Source organism: Molothrus ater, chromosome 2 (genome assembly GCF_012460135.2).
Source record: "Molothrus ater isolate BHLD 08-10-18 breed brown headed cowbird chromosome 2, BPBGC_Mater_1.1, whole genome shotgun sequence".
NCBI lineage: Eukaryota > Metazoa > Chordata > Aves > Passeriformes > Icteridae > Molothrus > Molothrus ater.
Genome location: NC_050479.2, coordinates 10,728,896 through 10,754,036, shown reverse-complemented (window position 1 = coordinate 10,754,036; position 25,141 = coordinate 10,728,896). Strand labels below are relative to the sequence as shown.

The following is a 25,141-nucleotide window of genomic DNA, read 5'->3' as shown; positions in this document are numbered from 1 at the left end:
TTTTGAAACAGCACCTACAAAATCACACACGTGAACCTATGCTTGAAGACGTGTTTTTCCCTCAGACCATAAATTTCAGTCCTGAGACTTACTATTAGTTATAAATATTGTTATTTTTCTCTTAAAAGGTCTTTTTCTCCATGCGATAATTAGTGCTGATAATGGCTATTCAATTCCTTTATTTCTATATATCTGGGCTTCTGTGACTTTCTCTTAAACTGTTAATTACCATGCTGAGTAAAATTAAATGTGAGAAATTCCACCTAGGGCAGCAGAGCTAAGCCCAGCACTGCACATTTTTGAGACACATCAATTTGCAATATGGCTCACTTCAAGTCACTAATGGCTCCCTAATGGTACATTTTTATCCCTTCATTAGATAAGAGAGGTTTCCTACAATAATAGCACCTGTTTGCTGTTAAGTGAAACATAATGCAGGAATAAATGCCACAGTTATTTCTAAAATAATGGAGAGCTCAAACATATTATCCAATCCCAAATGACAGCTATCCACACCTACTGAAGCTGACTCCAGTTTTCCTGACACTCAAAAGATTGATGTCTCTTAATACCTTTACTTTCTAGCAAGAGAGAACTGTTTTAATTCAGATTCCCTAAAACGTATTATCTCTGTCAAAAGTAACATAACTCTTATTGCTTTATCATACTGTAGTCACCAGGGTTTGAGTCTCATTAGCTGTTTAAACCACATACTGTCTCTCAGTATTACCATGGGCTCATTTTCCTAGCTATTAATAATTTATTATTTGAATAATTTATAATTTTAAAATTAAGAATTTGCTTCCTGTCCTGTTTTGCGTTTTTCAAGTGCATAAATTGTAGAAATAAACAGACAGGTATTATGTATCTTTCACAATTTTCATTTATCCAGTCAACACCAAATTCAATCTCATCCTACAGTTTTCAGAAGTTCTTTGAATAGTTCTAATGAGGGCAAGAGAAACTAAACAGAGCAATGAAGGATATGTGTTAACTGAATTATTTAAATGAAGTCATCTTTAGGACAATGCCACAATGTCTCTTCTGGCTCTAGTTAATATTGGTTAGGTCCCTGGCCATCCTACTCTGTTTAGGTTTTGCACAAGTGCCTCTTGAGGAAAGCTCCAGTGGCAAGAGGTTTTTTGTTCAACAGATTTTTGAACTGCAAGAAATGGAAATTAAATACTTTAAGATCTGTACAGTCAGAGGCAGTAGTAATTTAAAAGGTAGATTTTTCTTTTATGAAACAGCCCTATAAGTAAAAATTGACCTAAGTAATTTCCTAGTCTGAAGTGACTCTTTGAGGCATCAGAATGAAACAACATCCCCCATCTGAACTCTAAAAACCAATGAACTAGCAGGAAAAAAAATACAATATTAAGAAACTAGAATTTTGAGTTGCAATAGAGGATTTTTTTTATTTTTCCCGGTGGTTGTTGTTTTTTTTTTTTTCTTTGAACAACTGAATAGCCATGCTGGTGATTGCCTTTGCCTCCACTCCTTCTCTCCCACAGGAACAACCTTGAAAGGAACCAGTAAAAAATCCCATTTACTTACCATACCGAGATTACTTTTCACTTTGCCGGTACACGATTTTATATTAAAAACACAGAACTTACCTTTGCACCTAATTCATTATATTGGAGCTTCAAAGCTGTAAGCCTTTCATCCAGTTCCTTTGGGTTCTCAGTCTGCTGCTTCTGAACAATTTGCCTCCCAGTTTTTATCACTGTTTCCACTTCAGACTTCACCTCACTCAGGTTTTTATATAATTTCTAATCAAATAGAAATATAAAAGTGAAACACCACCATTAAAACATGAAAACTAGAAAAGACCATTGGAAGTATTCAGAATCTAAATTCAGAACAGTCCATCTTTACCAACAGTGACCTCAACAACATGTCACTAAAGCCTAATTAACTAAACTAATAACTAAACTAATTTTAGTGTTAGAAATGTTATACATGAGAAACATGGTTTAGTCTGTGACAGAGGTTGTTTTAAAACTTGTGGAATGCAGTATTTAAAACAACAACAGGTATCTTCTGTTAACTCATACATAATGTTGGACGTATTCGAACAACAAATACCCATTAGTTTTTAAAATCTGTCATTTTTTTCATACTGCTAAATCTAGAGACTGGAAGGATAGAGGATTACCCCTACATTTATTAAGTGTCATACTCTAAAAATTTAGTTAATAAAAGTAACCAAATGAGGTGGACCTACAGTTACTACTTTATTTACTTAGAGTAGTATGTATATAGTCTAACTCCTTTCTAGGTGCTTAATATGATAATAAATTCTTCATTCCTGAAAAGTGGCCAACAAATTGGGAAGCTGTTGTATGATGCACATAAAATTGTCTAAATTCTGAATATATAATACAACTTGATTTTGAAAAACAGGAACATTATGAGAATCCTATTAGTTGAAGATGCTCTAAAATCACTATAACTTTTCCACAAAATATATCAGGGTTGCAAAAGCCAGCTGCTGAGTGAAGACATATTAATTCAGTACAGAGCTTCTAACTACCACATCATTTTAATAAGAATGCCATTCTCACAAGAATATGAATTTAAGTGCAAAATTTTTCTTCTTTCATTTAAGAAAAATGAAAGATGTAAAGCAATAACATTGACTTGTCCCATGCTCATTTTTAAAATTTAAATGCTTTCTACATTTACATCTGAAGGAAGCTGGGAAGGGGAAACCTTCAGGCATGCCATTGCCCCAGTAAAAACAGGACCCACAGAAAAAACCCAACAAACAAACCAAACAAAGCTGAAAAAAAAAAACCCAAAAAAACAAAACAAAAAAGCCCAACCCCCCCCCCCCAAAAAAAAACCCTCAAAAAAAACCCCAGCTACTTTTGCTGTTATAATCTTCTTTTTATGATCATCATCAAGAATGAGGCGTTTAGCTTTATTTATTTAGGGGAGCAGGATTATAGTGATATTAAAGGAATATGTACAGATGTTTGTCATATTCTTTAGGACATATTCAGATCAACTTTTGCTCTTGAACTGAGAGAAAACCATAGCATGCCATCTCATGGAAGTTTTAATCTATGGCTCTCCATTTTGCTTTGTGTTTCCTGATTAAAATAGATTTGTGTTCCATAACACCTCTTTACCTCTTTTGGTCATGTCACAGAGTTCCATGACTATAGAATGTTGCAGAAAATAGAGCCAATATGGGGAGATAAGTTCAATTGCAGGACAGAAACTGGGAATTAGAAAGGGACCCTAAATAGCATTCTCACATAGTGAAAGTGCACATCTAGAGTTCTGAAGGGAAATTTTGTTGTTTTCCTGGGGTTTTTGTTTGTTTGGGTTTTGGATTTTTTTGTGCAACAGATACTTTGTTTCTCATCTACATGAAGGACAATAATCTCTAATTTTTAGCTTTCTTTGCATAAAGCCAATAGAAAGACAGCATCCTGAATACTCACCATGCAATGATCCAGCTGTGATTGTACTACTTCCTGCTCAACACTCTTCATCTCCAGCTTGGGCACCTGCAATTTCACTTCATCTAGAATTCTTTTACATTCTTGGAGGCGCTGTTCAAAGTTGGCTGGCTTCTGAAACAAGCGAAACTTCACGGACACGTCCTGCAGCTTTTTCTGAAAAGGAAACATGAGCAAGTAGAAAGTGTGAAATCAAATCAATGCTGAAGACAAGTCTTAGTCCTGTTACAGAATACTTGGAATACGTTGTCAATCAGCAATTTCTTATTAAAAGAATATAAAATGCTTGTGAAAATGCCAGTGGCAGACAATCTTGGATCTTCACTGGAGGATAAAAATTCCTCCATCATCCAGGGCACTGGATGCAGCAGAGCCTCTGACTAAACAGCCTGAATACACACATAAAGAAAGGGAGAAAATTTATATTTTTCAATATATAAAATGTTCAGGGGTGTGGGGAGAAGACAAATTTAATCATTTGAGGATAAGCCATTCACATTGCAGAGTGAATGTTCTTCAACTCTAACAGTTGCTGCTTCTTGGTATGAGGAAGGAAATTTTTAGTCCTTCAAAGAAACCTAAATAATGTGGCTTGGCAGTAAGTAGGTCTAGCACAAACCCCAAGATTTAGAGTATAAAATTGATTTATATTTCAATTTAAAAAAAGCCTAACCTAAAGTAAAAAGAAAGCAATTTGAAGGCAGAAAAAAACTGTGACAAGCTTGGTCTCTAATTTCACCATTTTCACAATTTTCTATCTTTGTGCACTAATTAGACTGCTTGCTCACATGATCTCTAGCTCAGGGGAAAGGGAAATAATTAAAAATAAAGAAAAGGAATTTTAATTATCCACTTGAAAAAGAACAAATTTCTCTATAGAAGTAAAGAGTGAAGTATTGTTGAATAAGTTTTTCAACTCTCTTGGAACAAAAAAAAAAAGAACAAATGTCACTAAGAAATAGCTAAGTAATTAAATAGGAACTCGGCATTTGCAAACACACTTCCAATTTTTTTATCTTCAAATCCTGGACACTTAATTCCACTACAGTGTGGCCTGTGCCATACAGATTTGAGGAAAAACTGTAACAAGGCTTAGAATTGGTCTATACATTGGTAAAAACCCTTCTGACATCTATCAGGTTTCTGAAAAGTAGGCAGAAATCATGAGCAGCAGACAACCTGGAGTACCACAGAAAAGTGTGTAAATACCCAGCAGCTCCTTCCAACAACTTTCCTCTTTAAACACTATTCATGAATTTCAGATCCAATGAGATAAGAAAGGAAATCTTCTGTCTATGAATAAGTGGACAATTGAATTAAAAGTAGGGAACAAGGGTAGGAATAAGTGGCCTTATTTTTTCTTCAGTGTGTTTGCATACACTAAATTTTTATGTAATTTGTTTTTAACTCTCTCCAGTTTGAGGAAGGCCAAATCCTGTGAGAATCTTGCATTGCCACGTCTGTATCAGTTACCATTTGTGTTGGTCAATGCATTAAAAGTTACTTAGAAAATTTAGAGAATTACAATATTAATAGCAGAGAAAACTAAAGCCATCTGTGAAGAGTCACTCAAGAACTGAAAAGTACTGAGGATCTGTAGGGGGGAAAATAAGCTTGATATACAAGTGGGATCTAATTTGTCATTTAGCACTCTCACTTAAGTTCTGTCAGATAATCATAACAGCTATATTATACATTTATATTTATCACCAACAGTTTTAAAATAATATTATATCAATGCTTAAAAGCAGCAAAGTAATCAAAGTGGGTATTTGAAACAATTTGGAACATAAAGAAACCAAAAATGTTTTGTCCCTGTCACAGCATAAAAGTCATGTATAAAGACATTTTATACCAGAATAATGTGTTCATTTCTGCTCACTTTGTTTCAAAAAGTCATTTTTAAAATAGAAAATTTATAAATAATTACAGGAAAATGAAAGGCCTTTATCTGAGAGTCTCATTATGCTTTAACATATTTGTCAGTCTAGAGAAGAGACAACTGAGACAATTGTATTCAAAAAGTTGACCAGAAAAAGCATTCGGTACTGAATTGCAAAAAATAACCATTCATTAGAAAAGATTTTACATTCATGTAACAATTCTCAGCCTGTTAGGACTAAGTAGGTGCTATACCACTATGGCAGAAATAGATGTTTATTTTCCTAATCATACTTTTTCCCTTAAATTTAAAAATCAGAACTCAGCTCTCCGCCTACAATAATCTAAAAAGCCACGATAAATTTGGCTGCCGTTAACAGTTGCTTCAAAATCTCAATGCTTTTATTTATTTTCATAGTTGTTTACTTTATGCCTGAGTAATTGAATAATAGAATAAATATGTCAAATTAGAAAGATTACTTAGTAAAAAAAAAAAAAGAGGAAATTATTTATAAGTGAGAATGCTATTCAGAAAATAGTAAGTGAAGACTGATTTCATGAAATGTGTTTTATCACTAAAGGTAGCATAATCATTGGAAGGTATTCAAAAGAGTTCAGCGGCCTAAAATCAAATATAGTCATAAATATATGTAACAAAGGGCTCAGCTTCTACCTGCTTTGGTAGTTAATATTTCCATTATGCATGTAAATTACTACTTTTTTGTTTATATTTTATCTAATGTTAGCAAAGCAGTGTCTCAAGATGACCTCCACCAATTTTTCAAAAATCATAATGGTGCACATAATCAACTAGAGAAACATTACAAAGAAAAAAAAATGTCTGCAGAGAGGTGGACTAATAAAAAAGGCACCCAGAAAGGGTTGTGCTCTCTTGTATGTTCTTGAATTCACAAACATTTATTTACACAGTCATCTGATGCCAGCATTTCACTGATGAAATATGGGCAACTTCACAGCTGCCATGGAGACCATCAGAAGGTGAGTTAGTATGAAGAAAGACTGAAAATTGAAGAAACATAAATATTCTCAACAAAGAAATCTAGTCCTGTATATAAGATGAAAAATTTAAAAAAGTCAAATTCTTAATTTCAAATAATTAACTGCTAAAAAGCAATTAACGATACCCATAATAAAAATTAAAACACAAACTGAGGTGCCTAGAAATACTTGACAGGGATGAATTGAAAACTGACAATAATTAAGTTGTCTTTCTAATTATTATGAAATTTTTTTTGCTACCTGCAAACAAAAGCCAACAAAACAACGAGAAACAGACCAGCAAAATAGTCAAGAACCTATCACTAATGGGTAAAAATGGGTAAAATGTGTATTTCTCACTGTTTGTTCAGACTTCTTAATTTTTAAGAAGGTCTGTGTCTATCAAACTAGATGAAATAATGCATTATCTAACATTTTAAACAGATATCTGAATTGAGCTCAGCATAATTTGTATTTCAAATGCAGCTCTATTAAAGATTTCCAAATATTTTCATACATTTTGACAGTAAATATTTTCCAATACCTCAAAACTTACATCAAAACAGCCCCACTGTAGTTTTATCTTTTGAAACTTCAGCACATTCAAAGCATCCCCTATCACATGGTGTGCCTACCAGTTGGTTACATCAGTCCTGCACACCTTAGAACTGCTGCCAATGACACAGGAAGGCTGGAATAAAAAAATGAGCAGGAAGAGGATATGGATGGTATGCTTTACCCACTCTGATTTTCTGGCTAGAAAGGACTAGCTAAAGCAGAAGAAATACCTTAAGAATACTTCAAGGTAGAGTAATAATACCACTCATACTAATTTGAATGAGAGAAGGAAAAATGGTAGAAATAAAATTTGCCCACCTGTGCCACATCAATTTGGGAAAGCACTCTTTTGGCAGCATCCTTACCCCGGTTTCGTTTCTTCATTTCTTCCAAACTAATCTCGTGGCTTGTTAACTCAGATTGTATTTTCTGTTGGAAAACAAAGACAGCAATCAGCAAGGTTTGAGGGAAAATTGCATGCTATTTAAATTATTTGGACCAGTTGACTTTGAACCACGTTGGACAGCAGTTCCAGTCTGTAGAGCCCTGCCAGCAGCACGAGGGAGGTGCCCCTGCCCCTCTGCTCAGTCCTGTGTCCAGCTCTGGTCTTCTCAGGGCAAGAGAGACATGGAGCTCCCGGAGCAGCTCCAGCAGAGTGGGACAAGGGGTGGTTAGGACTGAATGTGGATTTATTTTTTTCTGTCGGAAAACAACAGTTTCCATTGGTAAGAATATTAAAAATTAATCATAGAAAAAAATAGAAAAGTTATTTCTTCACTATTCTTAATTCTTCTCATTTTCACAGTTATCACCAGGCAAGTTGAGACAGAACTGATCAAGTGTCCCGAAAGTTTAACATCATCTTCATGTTAGAGAGCTGTGCCATATCTAAAACAGTACACAATTTTTGGCATGCTACTGACCAGAATCTATGTTCAATATCAGTCTTCTGTAGCTGAATGCACAATGACACACAGTTCATTATTATACTAACTGCATGTATTTTCTAACACATATTGCTTGTTATTGTCTGTCTGCAAAATCAGAGTGTGATCCAAAGAAAAACAGCAGGCTATTTTGGTTCACCATTAATCAACCATATAAGACAAAATTACTTAAGCAGTGCTGGCTAGTGCAATATAATGGAAAAGAAGTCCCAGAAAATATCTTCCCGATACTTCAGGAAGATTCACATATAATTATGTTTAAATTGTTAGAAAATAAGAAATTGTTATTAGCAGAATTTCTAGACAGCACCACTGAAAAGAATTACCCTATGAAATAAGGACACAAAGCTATGTTCCCATCATGAGATGCATTTGAGGCCATTACTCCTGCATTAAAAAGTGATTTTAAATTTAGTCTTTTTTTTTTTTAATGGCATATAGCATTTTTCAGATGCCCTGAAGACCAGCTATAATTTAAAATTTATGTACATAAATTTATCTTACACCACAGTAACTTTAATAGTAAAAATTAATATAGGTGTATTTTTAATCACATTTTCATAGGTTATTAAGTACAAAGCTGTGTGCACCATATGCTGCCTACTTTATACTGCTATTACATGGTTATAATGACTGGTATATCATTATAATGTCCTGTGTATTTCAACACTTAACTGAAAGCAGGTTTTTACAAGTTATATTGAATGTGTATTGAAGTAAATTTTAAGAGAAAAAGAAAGATGCATGAAACTATTAAGTCTTTCCTAAGTTTAGTTGTAAGAATATATATATATATGACTATATTATTCAGTACTATTTGGAGAATTAAAATATTTTTCTAAAGCAAAGTATTTGTAAAAGCAAAATGACTAGCAGAAAGCCCCCAATTTAGATGATTTTTTTCCTTCTAAAATTATAACATTTTTCTAAAAATTCATCTAAAATTATAATTTTTGATTTTTCCTATTTTGAGTTCTCCTTGACAGGGCTATTTAATGAATGGCCAGAAACACCTTGGAGCACATAATATAACTTTTTAAAATATGATATTTAATTTTTGAGAAAACAAAACCGGTCAATTAAAAGAATTATTCTATCAAGAAGAGGAGGCTTATTTAATTGTTGAGCATTTATTTTGTCCTTGTCTAAGTTTAAAATTTCCCCCTGAAGTGTGTTTGAATTTTAACAGGATTATCTTCCATTTTTGTGCCACATGTGAACCAAACAGGCGGTGATTTAGAAAGTAACTGAAGCCAAATAATTTTTTCATGTCTTGGATTTTAGAACTGTATAAGGAAGAAACCAGTCTGAATGCTAAAAAAATATACCATATAAAACCAAGCATTTCAACAGTTTGCTTCCCCACCTCATCAACAAACCGGTTTTTGGTTGCATTTTCCAATTTACTTTGTTCAACCTCAGAGTCACTCTGAAGAGCTCATAATGGAACAGTTCTTATCTGAATAGGTCAGAACAACACAGCACAGATAAGAGTAGTGTTTAAGCAATTAGGCATTTTGGGACATTGCATAGAGGTTGTTCTATTTTACTATTTTAAATTGATCTGCAGGAAAGAGATGAAGTGTCATCTTCTCTGACATCAAAATGTAGAATTGGAGAGAACAAACACATCAGAGGAAAGATTAAAAGAAAAGTTAGTAAGGCTTATAGCACGGAAAGCCTTTTTCTCTTTTTTATTTTTATTTGCTACTGCTGCTCACAGGCAGAAAATTAAATAATTCATTAACAGATATAAAAGAATTTATAGCACTTGCCTGTGATGTCCATTATCATTCAATTTTTAAATGACCACTTTGACTTTTGTGTCTCTTCTGACTCACCAATTTATTGCACGAACTTCTTAACATCCATAAGACAACACTAATTTTTCTTGTATTATCCCCATCTCTCCTTTTTTCAGTGGTTCCTGTTTATTTACTTATTGGGGTTTTTTAATAAAGAGCAAAACTCGCCTTCATTTAATTTCTAGTACATCAGAATATATTGTACTGTGTGTAAACAAGCAATAGTACTGTGCATAAATTATTGTGTCCTACAGGTTAGGGATTCTCACTTGCCATCACTGGCAATCTTTCAGGGAACGTGCAAAACTTTTATTCCTATTTATATGAAAGCATGTAACACACATAGAAGATGATGTTACAGCACAAATGACATATAGATAATTCTTAACTCAAACTGCATGCTTTGTTATGGACACTAACTTTCAAGAAATATTAACTGAAGAGTCCAAATGAGAAAAGAAAGTTCAAATAAGGTAGAACTATGACTGACAAGGCAATACTGAGCAAGTTGGACGTGACAAAAGCAGTTAAAAACAATGTTCAGATACTGTGGAGATCTGCAGAGGGTGAAAACCTGCATAGTAGAGAAATCTGCATAGATATTCAAACTTAATATATTAACAAAATGTAAGCTTTTGAATAAAAATTATCAGCTCTTCCCTCTGACCACTGATCCACACATGGCTGAACAAAACAATCCTCACAATTTCCAGCAGAGGAAAGGAAAGCGTAGATAACTTCAACACTTTCCTAAGTAGACAATTGTGAGTTCTTTGTCCCAAAATATTAGTCTGAAGGCAATGAAGCACAGCATCATCTTGTCAGGTGACATCTTGAACAACTGAACCATTCTGCCATTGTATCATCCCATTAACTTTAGTTTTGAACAAAGCACAAAGATATTATAAAAACAGTATAATAGGCACCTTCACTTAGAAAACAGCCAAGCATGTAGTGCTTAACTCCACAGAAATGAAAATATACAAGGATTTTATTGCAAAAGCAGATTATTTTTGTACTTTCCAAAAACACAGTATTAAGTTATTTTCTACACCACAATTTATATAGTTGACTGGGGAGAACAACAGACAAAGTGTTTTGTCACACGCAGGTGAGACATGAAATAAGTTGATTTTCTTTCCCATAATGTAAAAATATTCATGTAGTCACTCAGACTAAGCATAAACACATAGTAGAAATTCTCTCTTCCATCAAGAGTCATTGAATAACAAAGCTACAAATAATTATTTGAAAATATTTTGTCATACAAATGTAATATTTTCAGTACAGATTTCATTTTCTCCTGTCAGTTAAAGAATACTTTAAAAAAAGCCACCAACTGCAAATTCTTGTCATGATGACTTCATTCTCTGTATTATTTTGGTATGTTAAGAAATATGAAAAATTCTTCCACCAGGATCATGAGATCAAGCATACAAGCAAATAATCTTTTCTTTTGCAATATTGCTTGAGATTTTACTTCACTCAAGATTTTGTCATAATTGGGCCTTGAGTAATCTGAACTGATTTATCTGAGTGGTTGGCTGAAACATCATTTTTAGCTGTACTCCAAATAATTCAGGAAGAACTGCCTTTCTAGCATTAAAGTCTTAGCACCACATGGTGGAGTAAGAAGCACACAGAATTTACATTGAAAAGTAACAGCACACATTGGACTCCCCTTTCTTTCTGTCAAGTTTCTGAATAAACTAAACTGATCATTTCACTTAAAAAAGAGGAGCTAAATATAATTTTTTTCCTCAGATTAATTTCTGATCAGCTGACACAAAGATTATTCCTCCTATGAATGCTTTAAATGGATTTGAAATTTTTGAGGCAAACACACAGAGCTCCCAAGCTCAGCACCTTTCTGATTATAGATTCCCCCATGTGTTCTTTTCGAAATGCAACACAAATTGCTGAGTGGGTTGCTAAATCCCTCAGCATGGATAAACTGATCCCTGCCCAGAAAGCACCATCACTGACTGGAGGATTCCCATTCCAGCTGTGCAGACACTGTGGTAGGTTCCCTACATGAATGAGCTGTTTCCAGCTCTACAAAAGAATGGAGCCAGCAGAGCTCCACAGGAGATGTGGCCATTCAGGATCTGCCTGTTCTGCCACTGGCTGGGGTGGCTCTTTGCTGGAGGAATGTCTCAGTCTCTCTACCCACATAAAAATGTTTGTTTATTCCCTCTCCCTCTAAGGATTTTAAAGAGATTCACAACTGAACTTCAGAGAACCTCAATATTTGCTTTAGACCTGTTCAGCTGTTAATTAAGTTTTTTTTCATTAGGTCTCACTGGCACCATAAAATGAAAACATGAAAGGGAAAAACTCAGCAGTGCCTATGCTGGTTTTCCCACAGTGGATATAATACAATCAGGTGAACCTGACTTTAGACAATAAAATCTCCAGAAAAAGAAAAAGTTCTACAAAGGCACTGAGCTGAAATCTTCTTATGAAAGCATGATAATTAAGGTTGATTGGGTTTTATTCTGCTTCAGTTTTTGAAGCTCTGAATTACTTCATTTTACCCAGTCTGTAGTAATTCCCAATATGGTACCTGACAATGCACATAAATCAGATGGATCCATGGGGCATGTGAAACATGTAAGGGTCCAAACACACCAGAAAAAACCTACATTTTCATTTTTTTTTTCTTATGTGTTCACTTCATATAATTACAAGATGAGAAATTAAAGAAATGCATCTTTCAAAATGCTTTTTTTATCTATTTAAAAAAATTGCTTATATAATTCATATTTCTGTGAAGAAGAAAAGTAATTCAAGAGAGTCAAGAGATAGGTAACATTGTTTAGGATTCAAATAGAAGCAATTTTTTTCTAAATCTGATATTATACTGATATAAACTAGAAGAAAATGAAGTAGGATAAAAATTATTTTCAAAATAAGACTGAATCCAGATGTGATCCCATTTTACAAATATAGCATTTATAATCCCAACATACACATAAAAATATCTGCATGTACTCCAAGCACACACACACAAAAAGCAACTGAAAGGTACACCCATCTACATGTTAATTCAAAAAACATAGTAACAGTTAAAAAATTATTTTCAGGGCTGCATATATTCAGCTCTGAATATATTTAAGATTGTCTAAGGTACTCTATAGGAGATTATTATTTTTCAGAATTATTTAGAACTCTACAGGCATGTAGAGTTCTAAAGAAACCCATTATTGAATATCTCTTCTAACATCATTATAAAAGCACTCTTTCTCAACTTCCCTCTAGCTTTTTTCCCTGTTTACTTTCATAATGTGACTGCCTAAATTTAGATGGAATTAACAGAGAAATTGAGGTATATAACACTGTAGAGTGTTGATAGTTTTATCGCAGAGATGTTTGGTTTTATTTCATTCATATTCTTACCCTCTTAATGCTGCAGTAAAGCAGACCTTGCAGAAGAAAGAAAGAAAAAGCAAAAATGATAATTAGATGTACATTTTTATTTCAAAAGCTAAATAAACCATGTGTAAAGACTGGGAAAAGCTTTTTCCATTGAACTTCCATGAGCTGTAAAAATTAAAATATAAGTACATTGAAATGCCCATTATGAAATAATTATCAATGCTGTCTATGTTTCAATAATTTATTAATAAACCACATAATCAACTTTGCAAAAGAGTCATGTAAGAGTAGTGAGGATGATGAGTTTCCTTTTCTAGGAAAGGAGCTGGATTTTAAAGAACCATGTTGTTTATCCTTGCCCTTTTAAAATTACTGCATAGTCTTCCATGACATTTACAGTCCTTTACATCTTCTATAAAGAAGATCTTCTGATCATCTTCTGATATAAATCAGAAGGAAAAAATGACTTTTCTAGGAGAATACCTTAAACTTCTCAAAGTAATCCCACATAAAATTTGCTTGCACTTTCACGCTGATCATGTTGCAAATCCTCTTTAATGAGAGGCTGAGGGACACCAAAGACTCTTTGGTTAATTAAGAAAACTAGTAAACATGTAAGCTCAACCTGTGTGCAACTTACCTGTGCTTCCTGAGGGACCTGTGCTGCATCCACTCTGTCGGCAGTGTAGGCTGTTAGCTGCTTGTCAATAGCAGCCAGAGACTCTTGGATCAGGCGCAGGGTTTTGTCAGTCTCCTGTGCAGATTGAATACTCTGCTCAAGACTTTTCTGTCTTCTCACGGCCTAGAAACAATGACAATGTTATCAGCATTCAAAGTAATAATGCATATAGTACGTTTTTTTCCACACTTTTTTTTTTCCCAACAAAGTTCAGGCAAAGAATCAGACACAGAGTTCCTGACTTGTGCCCATCCACCTTTTTGTAGGATAAATTGCGCATCTTTCTGCCACCCATTCAGTTTTCTCCTTAAGAAACAAACAACACTCAGATTGCACAGAGAAGTTCTAAAAAGCAAAGGATCCCCAAACAAAACCAAAGTGTAAACGGAGGATTTCTATTCAGAGTGCAAGATGGTAAAGCTGCACAAGCAAACCATCCTGACAGTGCTGTCTTTCTTTCTGAGGCAGAGAGGTCCTCCTGATCTTGTTATATAATTCAAGAGACTTTGTTTACTGAGAATAGGGTTACTGTCATCACAATCCTATCCAAAGCAATCCACCTCAGTAAGTGAGAGGGATAAAGACTCTGTTGAGCTGGATTTCTCTTATAGGAAGCATAAATAGCTGTTTGGAAGAGGCAATGCCTACTTTCTTCCTCCTGTGGGGAAAAAAAACTAAGTTGAATCTTGCTTCTACTCCACCAGCAGTGCCACCACGGTTTTTTACCCAATCCTATTTTGGAGAAGGATGTTTTCCTTTCAAAGGAGCTCAGTTTATGATTTAACAAATCAGGACAATAAATTCTCCATCCAAGTTGTCCTTAGAAGACACATATATTAAACACTTCACATAAATGAGTCAACTTTAAATAGTATTTGCAACATTTTAATAAGGCATTTATCGAGTAACAAATAACCTGGTACATTCTTCCATCTGTCATTGTGTCTACCCACAGACTCATATTTTATTTGGACCCCAGCTACTGCCTTGCAGAGTTTCTGCTTTATACAAAGCACACAATAATTACCAACAACTTCAAATACAACACAGTTTTTCTCTGTACAAGTCCAGCCATATTGCTGCCCACAGAACAAGGTGACTAACCTTATTTGACATGAATCAAAGGTGAGAGCAAGCACCCTTTAAATAACATTTCTAGGTATCCTGCCATTTTTCAAGTCAAATCACACTTTTTCTCTCTGGTAAACCAGCTATACTTTAATTTGATTTGATACCCATTACAACACTCTTGCCTTGAACAAAAATATCTCTCAGCAATTCAGTGAGAATATTTGATATATGTGCACCTTCTTCATAGAGCTCAGATTCTCACAGAGCTCCACGTATAACAAATGAAGAAGATGATTTCTTGTGAGCATTCTTCCTAGCTGTTTGACTTAGTTAAAGGATAGGAATCCAACCAGCATTTTCTATATTTGCTTTTGTAAGCTGCTTTGTGCTATTTCAAAACAACTCATCAGATAATCTTGTATCATCACAAGTTCCATGAACCTTCTCTGGAACTGAGCAGCTTTGCATATCAGACTCATGCTGTCAGTGTTAATGGGAGCACCTAAACCACCAAGGTATTATTACCCTACTGCAGTATTAAAGGCTTGCTACTTAAATGACTTTTACCTTCATCTGATTTGAGATTTTAACATAAAAACCTCCTCAGCCTGTTCAAAGCAGTGAGTTTAAAAACCACTGCTTCCATTTAGCTTGGCACTACTTGCTGCTGATTTATGAGGCTGGCCAGGACGCAGATTCTCTATCAATCCATCTGCCTCACTATGGGGTGGGTTGAAAGACACATTAGATCAGAAACAGCTCAAGCAGGTTTCTACACCTAATGGGTAAGGTCATCCTCCTGGAAGCATGGAAGAGCCATGGAAGAACTTCCCTGGTTTTACTGATCTCTGTGGTTCACTGTTGGACTAACACACTGCAGAATCCATTCCTCCTGAGGGCTGCAGTGCCCTTATGTGCAGAGAAGCTCACCACTTAAAATAAGACTCCTATAAGGTTCCATTCTTATGAGCCATCCAAATAAGTGTCTGCACTTCCTGCAAATAAGTGTCTGCACTTCCTGGAGAATTCAAAACACTGGACACAAATTTGGTGTTATATCTATATGATGAACTAGTTTTATAACAACACCTGAAGCTTTGAACCTCTGTTAAATGCTGTCCCATGCTAACTACTGTTTGGAATTAGAGATTTTTTAAAGTACAGATACATTTGCTGCCAGCCTGAGAAGCAGAGTGCATTCATGGAATGAAGCAGTAGAATGCATGCAAATTCCCAAAGACTTAAAATCCTATAAAGATTGAAAAATTGTCATCTTTGTGCTGATATCATCAGAAACTATGTATATCAAAATCCTATTTTAGAGTACAACTGGAAAAAATAAATGATTCCCAAACTCATTGATAAAATATCAAATCAATAAAATACGATCAAATATTATTAAATAGCAGATAAGCTTAAGAAAAAATTAAGACCAATCCTCGCCAGAATCGAACTGAATTTTTACACCTGTATTTCAAACAAATATAAAATCAGATAAATATACATTCATGTGTGCGATGTGTTTATGTGCACACAACACACACACAAAGACAAAAAATTCCCCTTTCATTGTCCTCAGAGGGAATTTGATTACAGCCTGAGAACCTGTGTGACATTTTGCCTCTTCCAAATGAGATGAAAGTACATATTTTCCCAAAGCTGTGAATGGTTTAAGGAATGAATGGATGATGCCAGACCAAGACACGAATGCAGCAGTAGAACAGAGGAATTATTTTGGCAATTGGAGAAGAGAAACACAGCTGAATTTTTGGAAATAGTACCTTCAGAGTTGTGGTGATTTTCTCAGTAGGTGCTTCTTACATTTTTTTGTCTGTATTGCTTACTGGAAACTGACCTTGCTTTTCATGTTCATCTAAAGTCAAGCTCATACCCGACCTCATTGAATTTCCACTACAAATGGATTGAAAATCTGTACAGTAATCTTATAAAAGGTATGATACACCTGTAATGTAACACATTTCTCCAGTACACAACAGTTGATTCAAAGATCTAATCTTTTTCACTAAGTAGGTCCCTGGTACTACCACTGGCATTGCAGAATATTGAATAAATTCAATCAAGGGGAGTGCCACAATATTGAGAAGCCACCTTCTTCTCTTTCAGTAGAGAAGAGTTGTTGGTGGGTACAAGCATTAGAATGCTTTACAAAATGGAGTAGTCCTTCTACACACTTACATCTGTGGACCTGAGCTTCAAATTTGTCCTTCCAATTCACAGCTCTCTGTCGGCCTATTTTTTAAAGACATGTGAGACTTCAGAGCTGAAATTTTAAATATTTATAATATAAAAATATTTTAATTTATAATGTTCTGGCTGGTTCAATTTGTTTATTTGTTTCCTGAAATGTTATGGGTTTTCTATTCCATTGTGGAAAAAAAAATAGATAGCTTAACACTGTAGTTAAATGGGTCTGAGAACATAACAAGAAGTTCCAGCTTTGCTATCAGATCATAGTCAATAAAGCTGAAGGCTTTGGGCTCTAAAGAGAAGTGGCTGACAGTTAATTGCTAAATAGAAAATCTCAGGAAAATAAACAACTTTTTAATTATTTCTGAGCCAGCAAAATTTTGACAGCTGTCAAGGAAAACTAATTCAAAGGAAAAAAATACCCACTGTTAGGCACTATCAGAATGAAAGAGAAATGAAAAAAAATATGGAAAATTTTTTTATTTAACTCTCTACAGGGTTTTTATAGATTTTTAGTGCTTTGATGATAAACACAACACTTTTTATGATATGATGTCCTGCATAAACCGGTTTACAATTTATAAAAGGTCAAGGGTAAATGCAGAGAATAGCAACACTGCATATTATCCGTATAAAATGCAGAATTAATGGAAAGACCAGAATTAATTCTTTCATGTTGAATGTTAAAATGTTATATTTATAGATATTGCCACTTTTTGCTTAAATAGCACATTTCATCTATATAATGCATCAGTTACATGTGCTACTAAGATGTTGGTTAGAGTTTTAAGGTTAAAAACAAATAATGCTGTTGAGGCAGTACTCAGTAGCTGGGCTGTTGAAGATTAACAGAAGAAAATATTTTCAAAATTACAGCACATTTATGACAGGGGACATTTACTTAAAAAGCAGAAATAAATTCATTAATTATCTTATAAGTTACAGCTCATGGAAAGGGGTCTGTTAAGAAAGGCAGAAATCTTAGCTTGTGGGGTGTTTTTTTCTTGTCTCAGTTATACTCTCGTGTTATTGAGAAATGTTGCCACAGGGAAAGTTTAAAAGTTAGGAAACTTTAAAATTCCTTCCTAACTTGTTTAAATTACTTTAAAATTTAGCCTGACTTGGTGATATAATGGTTGTGACTGAGATATATCACAACTTCTCTGTACCCTTGCATCAAAATCCAAACATGTTAATCTCCACTTAATCTCAGAGTGGATTAATGTTTGTGCTTAGACTTTAATTAGGAACACTTTTTTTTTTTTTCATTTCAAAACATTATTTTTGGACCCATGAATTTTTAATACCCTCCAACCTAGAACTAAATTTTCTGCAAGTTCTAGGAGTATTATCCAGTGTTCTTATTGAGTAAATGGCTACAAATATTTTACCTCCCAGCCATTAAGTGATATTCAGCTTTGATAACTGAATTCCAAAACAGCAAACTATACGAAAGAAGACTTTTCTATCTCTTTAGGTTATCACTGCCAGCAGATAATGCCTCAGAACTTTTAAAGGCAGCCTTCTTAGCAGCCTTCAAAGCAATTACATGGACATGGGGTATGAAATATACTTTCTCATCTGGAGGGGAGAGTAAAACAGAAAAATCATGTCAAATGATAAATGTGTGCTCTTTTAAAGAAACCAAAGATAATCTTCAGGGGAGTCCAAAAATGAATTAAGAGACAGGACCCAATAATAATAATAGAGTCTAGTGTAAAGCCCAGGTGAACAGTAACGTTTTGTACAGTTTGTTGCAAGAAGAGTCTCAAGAATATCTGACTGACATTTCTGAAGCTTGCTGGACTGGATGTAAATTACTTTAAACACTGATAGTTGCTTGCAATATTAGCTTCAAATTCTTCAGTGTTTCTTAAATCCCATATACAGAGTTGTAAGTGAATCAGTCCTTGAAAAGTAAGGACAGGGTATACCTTGCTATCAGTCAGCCCCAAATGTTCAAAAGCAAACTAAACACACTCACTCTTTGTTAACTAAAGAAGATAAGGCACACAAACATGAAGCCATTATCTGCCTTTAAAAATGAATCTCCATCTCAGTAGCAAAGATGCATAGTCTTGTAGCATCATTCATATAGAAGTGGGTTGGTTTGGTTGCTCTATTAGCAATGAATAAATATTTCACATATCAGTCTCTGCCCACATGAGCTTATTGTCTTGGTAATTACCTGCAAAATTATTCAAATAAAAATAAGCAACATCACCACTTCAGGACTGCCAATTAGCCTATCTGAAGAAGTGACCTTGAACATGAGCAGATTTGTGTTATGTGCCTGCAATATATTTTTATAGAAGGAGAATGCTGCTTGAATTTCAAGAGACTACACAAACAGCACAGAAAATTCAGTATCAGGAACCTATGAAGAAAAAAGCATATTTTTCCACTTCAGATTCAGATCTCACTATTAGTGTTTAACTACTCAATATCTGATCAAGCTTTCAAAGAAACTTTTAAAGAGGACTTCCACCTCAATTTTTTTTCTATTTTTGAAAGAAATTGGCGAGCAGTGAAGCATTTCTAATATATTTTGCCTATATACTCATCTAAATTGTTTCCAGAATTTCACACAACATCTTCATTATGTGCTTTTGACAACTAAATCTCTGCATCTTTATGAATTTTTATTTAATATCTGTGAATGATGACTGAATAGTATTCAACCATCACTCAAAAAGACTATTTAAATGTGATATTCTCACACTCTGGAAGCCTTCTGCATATTCCTAGTCTTCTAGTCAGTAAAAATAACAAATACCAAGAAGCTGAATTCCAGAGAGTGTATCTGCTTTCAAAGAGAAATGAGATGATAAAAAAAAAATAAGAGCTACAAAAAGAGAAGGTATCCAGAAATTTATATTTACTTTTCAGATACTGTCCAGCTACACAGAATTATGTGAATGCCTGCACTGCCTCAGAAGTACCACCAGGCTCTTTCCCTCTCCATCCTTCAAGTTTATTCTCAGAACAGCCAAGGACCCTCTTATAATTTTTATTGCAGTGTTTATACTTCCACCGTTTTCAAAAACAAGCATATTTCTAGCACCAGGAAAGAAACATTTTTTTTTTCATTTTCATGGTAGATTGTCATCCTTCTAATACAGCTGCTTTCCAAATATCTGCACTTGTGCATCATTTCTATCATTGTAACGGAGTCATTTTTGACAGTATTTGTAGTTTATCTCCAAGCATATTATGGTTACAGTCAGAAAGGGGCTGTCTACATGGTCTGCTAGGTCTTTCCCTAATAATTCTTTCTGATCTTCACCAAAGTACTGAGCTGATATTCGCCTCATATTTATAGCATATTACTAGATTTGGCTCTCCTTGTGTTACACATTTCTATATTGAAGTATCTTTTTAACCCTTTCATTTATACAAATACACTTATTTATTGTTTAATTAAAAATTATCTATAACAGATATTACTCATAATTAGCTCTAAATAATTTGCTTCTTGCTAAGAGTTATGTCAGAGAAGACATCTTAATTATGCAATTAAAGATTAAATCCATTTAGAAGGTCACTCCTATTTCAAAATTTTGGGGTTACCCATTTTACTGGTTTAGGCTGAGACAGGTAATTTTTTTCACAGCAGCCTGTATGATTCAGTGGTTTCTACTGAATTGGTGGCCAAAACAGCATTAATAACACAGGCATGTTCCAGCCATTGCTGAGCAGGCTTTCCACAGCATCCAGGTATTTTCCTTCTCACTCTGCCCCTTCCAGTGAGCAGGCTGGGCTTTGAAAGGACGCAGCCAGGACAGCTGACCTGAGCACCACACAGGGCCATGCTCAACAACAAAAAGAGGTGGGGAAAAGCGTTTCCAAAATTGTCATTGCATGGGGACTGGTTGAACATTAATCTCCTGGAGGTAATTTCTTCTGCATCACTTGCTTTACCCCTTTCTTCTTTCACTTTTAAAATCATCCTAATCTCAATCTGAGAGTTTTCTCGCTTTTGCCTTTTCTATAATCTCCACTGAAGTACCAGGAGATGTGCAGTCTTGTGGTGCTTTGCTGCCTGCTTGAGTTAGCCCACCACACCCATGAAACCACTTCTAATGTAAAATTGTGTTTGTTTAGGAACTGTGACCTATTTAGGACCTGTACCAGCAAAATAACTCTTATTTTTTAAATTATGTTATACTGTCCTCTACTTAATAGGACGTTCATTAACTGTACCTCCTGCTGAAGTTCTTCCCACCGACTGTTGAACCTCTCAAGTTTCTCATTGATCAATTCATCCATGATCCCACCATCGGTCAAAGTCTGAGCCAGCTCCCGAATCTGGTTGCGATTATCTTCTGGATGTCTCATTAAACGCTCCAAAGACTGAAGACAGTCAAAAAAATAAGTTTATTTTTCCTTTTTGTAAGTAAGTTCTACAAAGCAATCCCTATTTACCTTAAAAATATAAGAAAGAAATTTCAAATTTCATATACAATGAAATTCTATACAAAGTAGAGAAAAAAAGACTAAATGCCAACTAATGTTCTGTACTACATATTACAAAGCACAAGGATTTTTCATATAGCAATAAATTTAATGCTTAAAGATGTGGACTATGCCTAAGGAGTTCAGTAAGAGAACTTGTACCTTAATATAAAATCACTAGTATCTAAATGGATGAAATTCAACAGCAAAAAGGGATTATCAATGCAGTATTTTGTATTTTGATGCACCACAAGCATTATTTAATTTCTACTAATTTTAAAGGCTCCGTGAATAAAAATTAAAGAGCAATAAACAAAGTTCCACTATTATGACAAAAACTTGTCCTCTCTGAAGCCTTCAACATTTTTTTGACTGGCTGAAGTGAGAGTTTTAGTTTTTTTAAGAATGTTTATTTTAGCATTACCAAAACTGTATATAAAACCCAGCACAAGACATTTAATTATTGTTTGATTTAAGTGGATCTGAATTCAATTCCTCATTCGTTAACTCTAGTAAGAAATTAGGACTTTTGAAATATTCTGCACCTTGTTCACGTGTAATGTGAGTTCATAGTTTGTTTAGAATGACATGAAATTACAATTTACCAACACATATGACTGAGTTATTATTTAAGTCAGCACTTACATCTAAAGACTCAGAAATCTCTTCTGCACCTCCCTGGACATTTTCAGTTGCTTTGAGTTTCAGTTCAATCTCATTCAACCATTTATTTTCTGCATCCAAATATGACAATAATTCACGCCAACATGCCCATACCTCCTGATGAAGAAAGGGTTTATTTAGATTGAAAATTGCACAGAAAATTTTCACTCATAAAAATACTGAAAACACTCATGCCTCTGCCCCAAAGCAGCATGGTTGATATCTGAAGCTAATGGGACCATATGATTTTATTTGCCAGCACCCATCTGATCCAAATTAATATATAACAGAAGAAAACCGTCATTTTGATTAAACAGTGCAAAACCACAGAAAATAACATGAAAAAGTGAACTCTTCTGCAAAACTCAACTTGAATCTTCATTTTCATGTACTATCCACTTTATATGTTTTCTGTTAAGTTTTCTTATATAAATATAAAAGAGAGCAGAAACTTTAAAGACCCATGTTAGAAATTTATGTCTCTATTATAAAAATACACTTAGATTCCTTATATATTCTATATTTTAATTGCTTAAATCACAGGTTCATAAAACACTAGCTTTTAAGAATTCAGACTAAAATCTCTATGGAAATTAATTCTAAACCACATTTAGTGCAATTTATAGACCTTTTAAGTGCTAGAGTACTAAACATAATATTGTGAAATGTTCTTATTCTCCTGAAATTAAATTATTGTCTAATATTTTATTTATACAGTGCCTGAAGATACTTAAATAAGCAGATAAAAATGGCACTTTATACACAAACAAAACATTTAAATGTTCCAAAATATTTTTTTTTTGTTAGCACAAGTTAAAATAATGTTATTGAAATGCATTACACTCTTGGCAGATCAAGCTCCCCAGAATGCAATTCATCTCACCAAACTTTGCTCACACCAAATAAGGGGTTAGAGGGACATTAACATGCAACAACACATCCTCAATGATCAGGCTAAATGCAGATTACCAGTTTAGACTACATCCCTAATTTTCCACAGTGAAATTTAGACAAGATAAATTCTACTCTGGTGCATTATTGTCCTGTATGAGGTTAGCTCTTGCAAATTATTCACCACCAAAATTTAGCTCTTGCAACATTAACAACAAAAGAAGAGACCTAATTCATTGTTACTACTGTATAATATAAAAATAGTCCCATGGCAAGAATCTGCAATGGAGTTGGCCAAAATGGCAGGGTCAACTCAAAAGGCATGGGAAATATTCAGTTTGCCAGCAGAGCAAGTGCTGTTCCCATGCTGAGATAACACCACCTGACCAGCTCCAGGGCCACCCAGTCAAAACCCTTAGCCATGGAAAAGAGAAGCCAAGAGGAGCTGATGAAGAGAACACCACAGGGCTGCTACAAAGCCAGATTTCTGGCTTGATCTCAGAAGGGATAAGAAGCTTGAGCAGCCATTGCAGTCTCTGACCTAAGAGTTGTGTCTCAGTCTTCTCCTGCAATACAACTCTCCAGCAGATATGATCTTGAAATAACTTTGTGTGTAGCTCATAACATGGGGTATTTGGTATATGGCTCATAAAGCAAGGATAGCCTTGGGTTACCTACAATTCTATGATAGTACAGCTGTGCTCTCCACCTTACTTCTTGCAGTTAGAAGGGCTATAAATACAAGTCTGACAAGATATCAAACCTCCAAAGTCTTCCACTTTCCATTCAGCCTGCTGCAGAGTTGCTGGTAGCTGGTAATTAGGACATCAAGCTCCTTTTTCAAAGCCTCGTGAGCTGCAGGTGGAGCCTTTGCTATAAAGTTATTCACGGAATCTGTAATAAGCTTCACTTTCACTTCTTTCTGCAGGGCTTCCTCCTTTGCTCTCTGGAAAGGAGAAAAAGAGAAGTTCTAGTCCTGATTTAAGAAGGGAGGTTATTTCTAGTAACTGTCAGAATTCTCTGACAGAATTCTAGATGGAGAAAGAAAACACAAACAACAAAACAAAATACAACTGGAGACATTCAATTCCCAGACTTTCTGAAATAATCTTGAATGCATCCAAAAAACTTTTGTTTCATTTGTTGCCAATACACAATACAATTTAGCATCTCACAACCATCTAGCATTCTGGAGCTCTCAGACTAATGGAACCTTTCAGTACTTTTTTTTTTCCTCCCAGAAGTGCTCCAAGCACCTTTAGCATCATAACTTATGAACCACAAATGATCAAAAAAAAAAATCTGTTGTGTTATAAAGTCATGTATCCAGATTTAATGGTAAAATCACAAGAATGGCAAAAAAAAAAAAAAAAAAGAAAAAAGATACCCATTTCCTCTGAGTGCTTTCCGGTGTCTATGACTGGAATCATATCACAACTGGAAACAGTGATGTTATAAAAAGTGTCATCTGTGCCTACAGGCCTTCACAGGAATTTACAATGAGAATTCCCTGCCCAGAAAACATCAAATCAAAACCATATTCCTGACAATATTTTTTTCCCTCTCTGGGTCTGTAAGTCCATGAATCAGAATAATTGTGATCAGGCTGCCATTGCTAAAGGAAGTTTACAAGGTTGCTCTTGACTTTCCTCTTCTTTAGCTGTGGGAAGAAATGGGCTGTAGAATGAACACAGAATTCTGATCCAGATTTTCAATGTTGTGACATCATGACAAATGATCTGGTTATTTCCTAGGTCAAGGTGCCACAGTCTGAATATGCCTGTACTTCATCTGGGTGCAGAATATCTACTAGGAATCTATAATGGTGATTGTATATAAAACTATGCACTTCATCTGTTTCAATATGCAGTGCAATGTATGAAATTGAGTTTTGCTATTTAGTTACTAAAAAAGAACTGTATCTTTAAAGCAGATATTTACTCTTGATATTTGTCTCATTTACAAATGAGTTGTTCCATAAATTTCCTTTTATTATTTGTATTCTGACTGGCAGCAAATTATGTGTCAGTAAATAAAGAGATCATCAGTTGCATGGTCTGAAACTCTCAAATACTGGAAAAAACATGGAAAATTAACAGCTTGAAAACAAAGTGTTCAATAGATTGCCAA

General features: G+C 34.6%; 1 protein-coding gene across 3 annotated transcripts in view; it reads right to left on the bottom strand.

The window, feature by feature from the left end:
• The window catches only part of DMD (dystrophin), a 1,044,614-nt gene that overhangs the window by 612,017 nt on the left and 407,456 nt on the right, over positions 1-25,141 (bottom strand). For all 3 annotated transcript variants that reach the window (XM_054518613.1, XM_036378966.2, XM_036378958.2), the window contains exons 27-33: positions 23,775-23,957; positions 22,103-22,237; positions 21,206-21,355; positions 13,685-13,846; positions 7,233-7,343; positions 3,459-3,632; positions 1,620-1,775 (exon numbers count right to left, since the gene is read on the bottom strand). In XM_054518613.1, the coding sequence (XP_054374588.1) occupies positions 1,620-1,775; positions 3,459-3,632; positions 7,233-7,343; positions 13,685-13,846; positions 21,206-21,355; positions 22,103-22,237; positions 23,775-23,957 (1,071 nt within the window). The remainder of the gene's footprint in view (positions 1-1,619; positions 1,776-3,458; positions 3,633-7,232; positions 7,344-13,684; positions 13,847-21,205; positions 21,356-22,102; positions 22,238-23,774; positions 23,958-25,141) is intronic.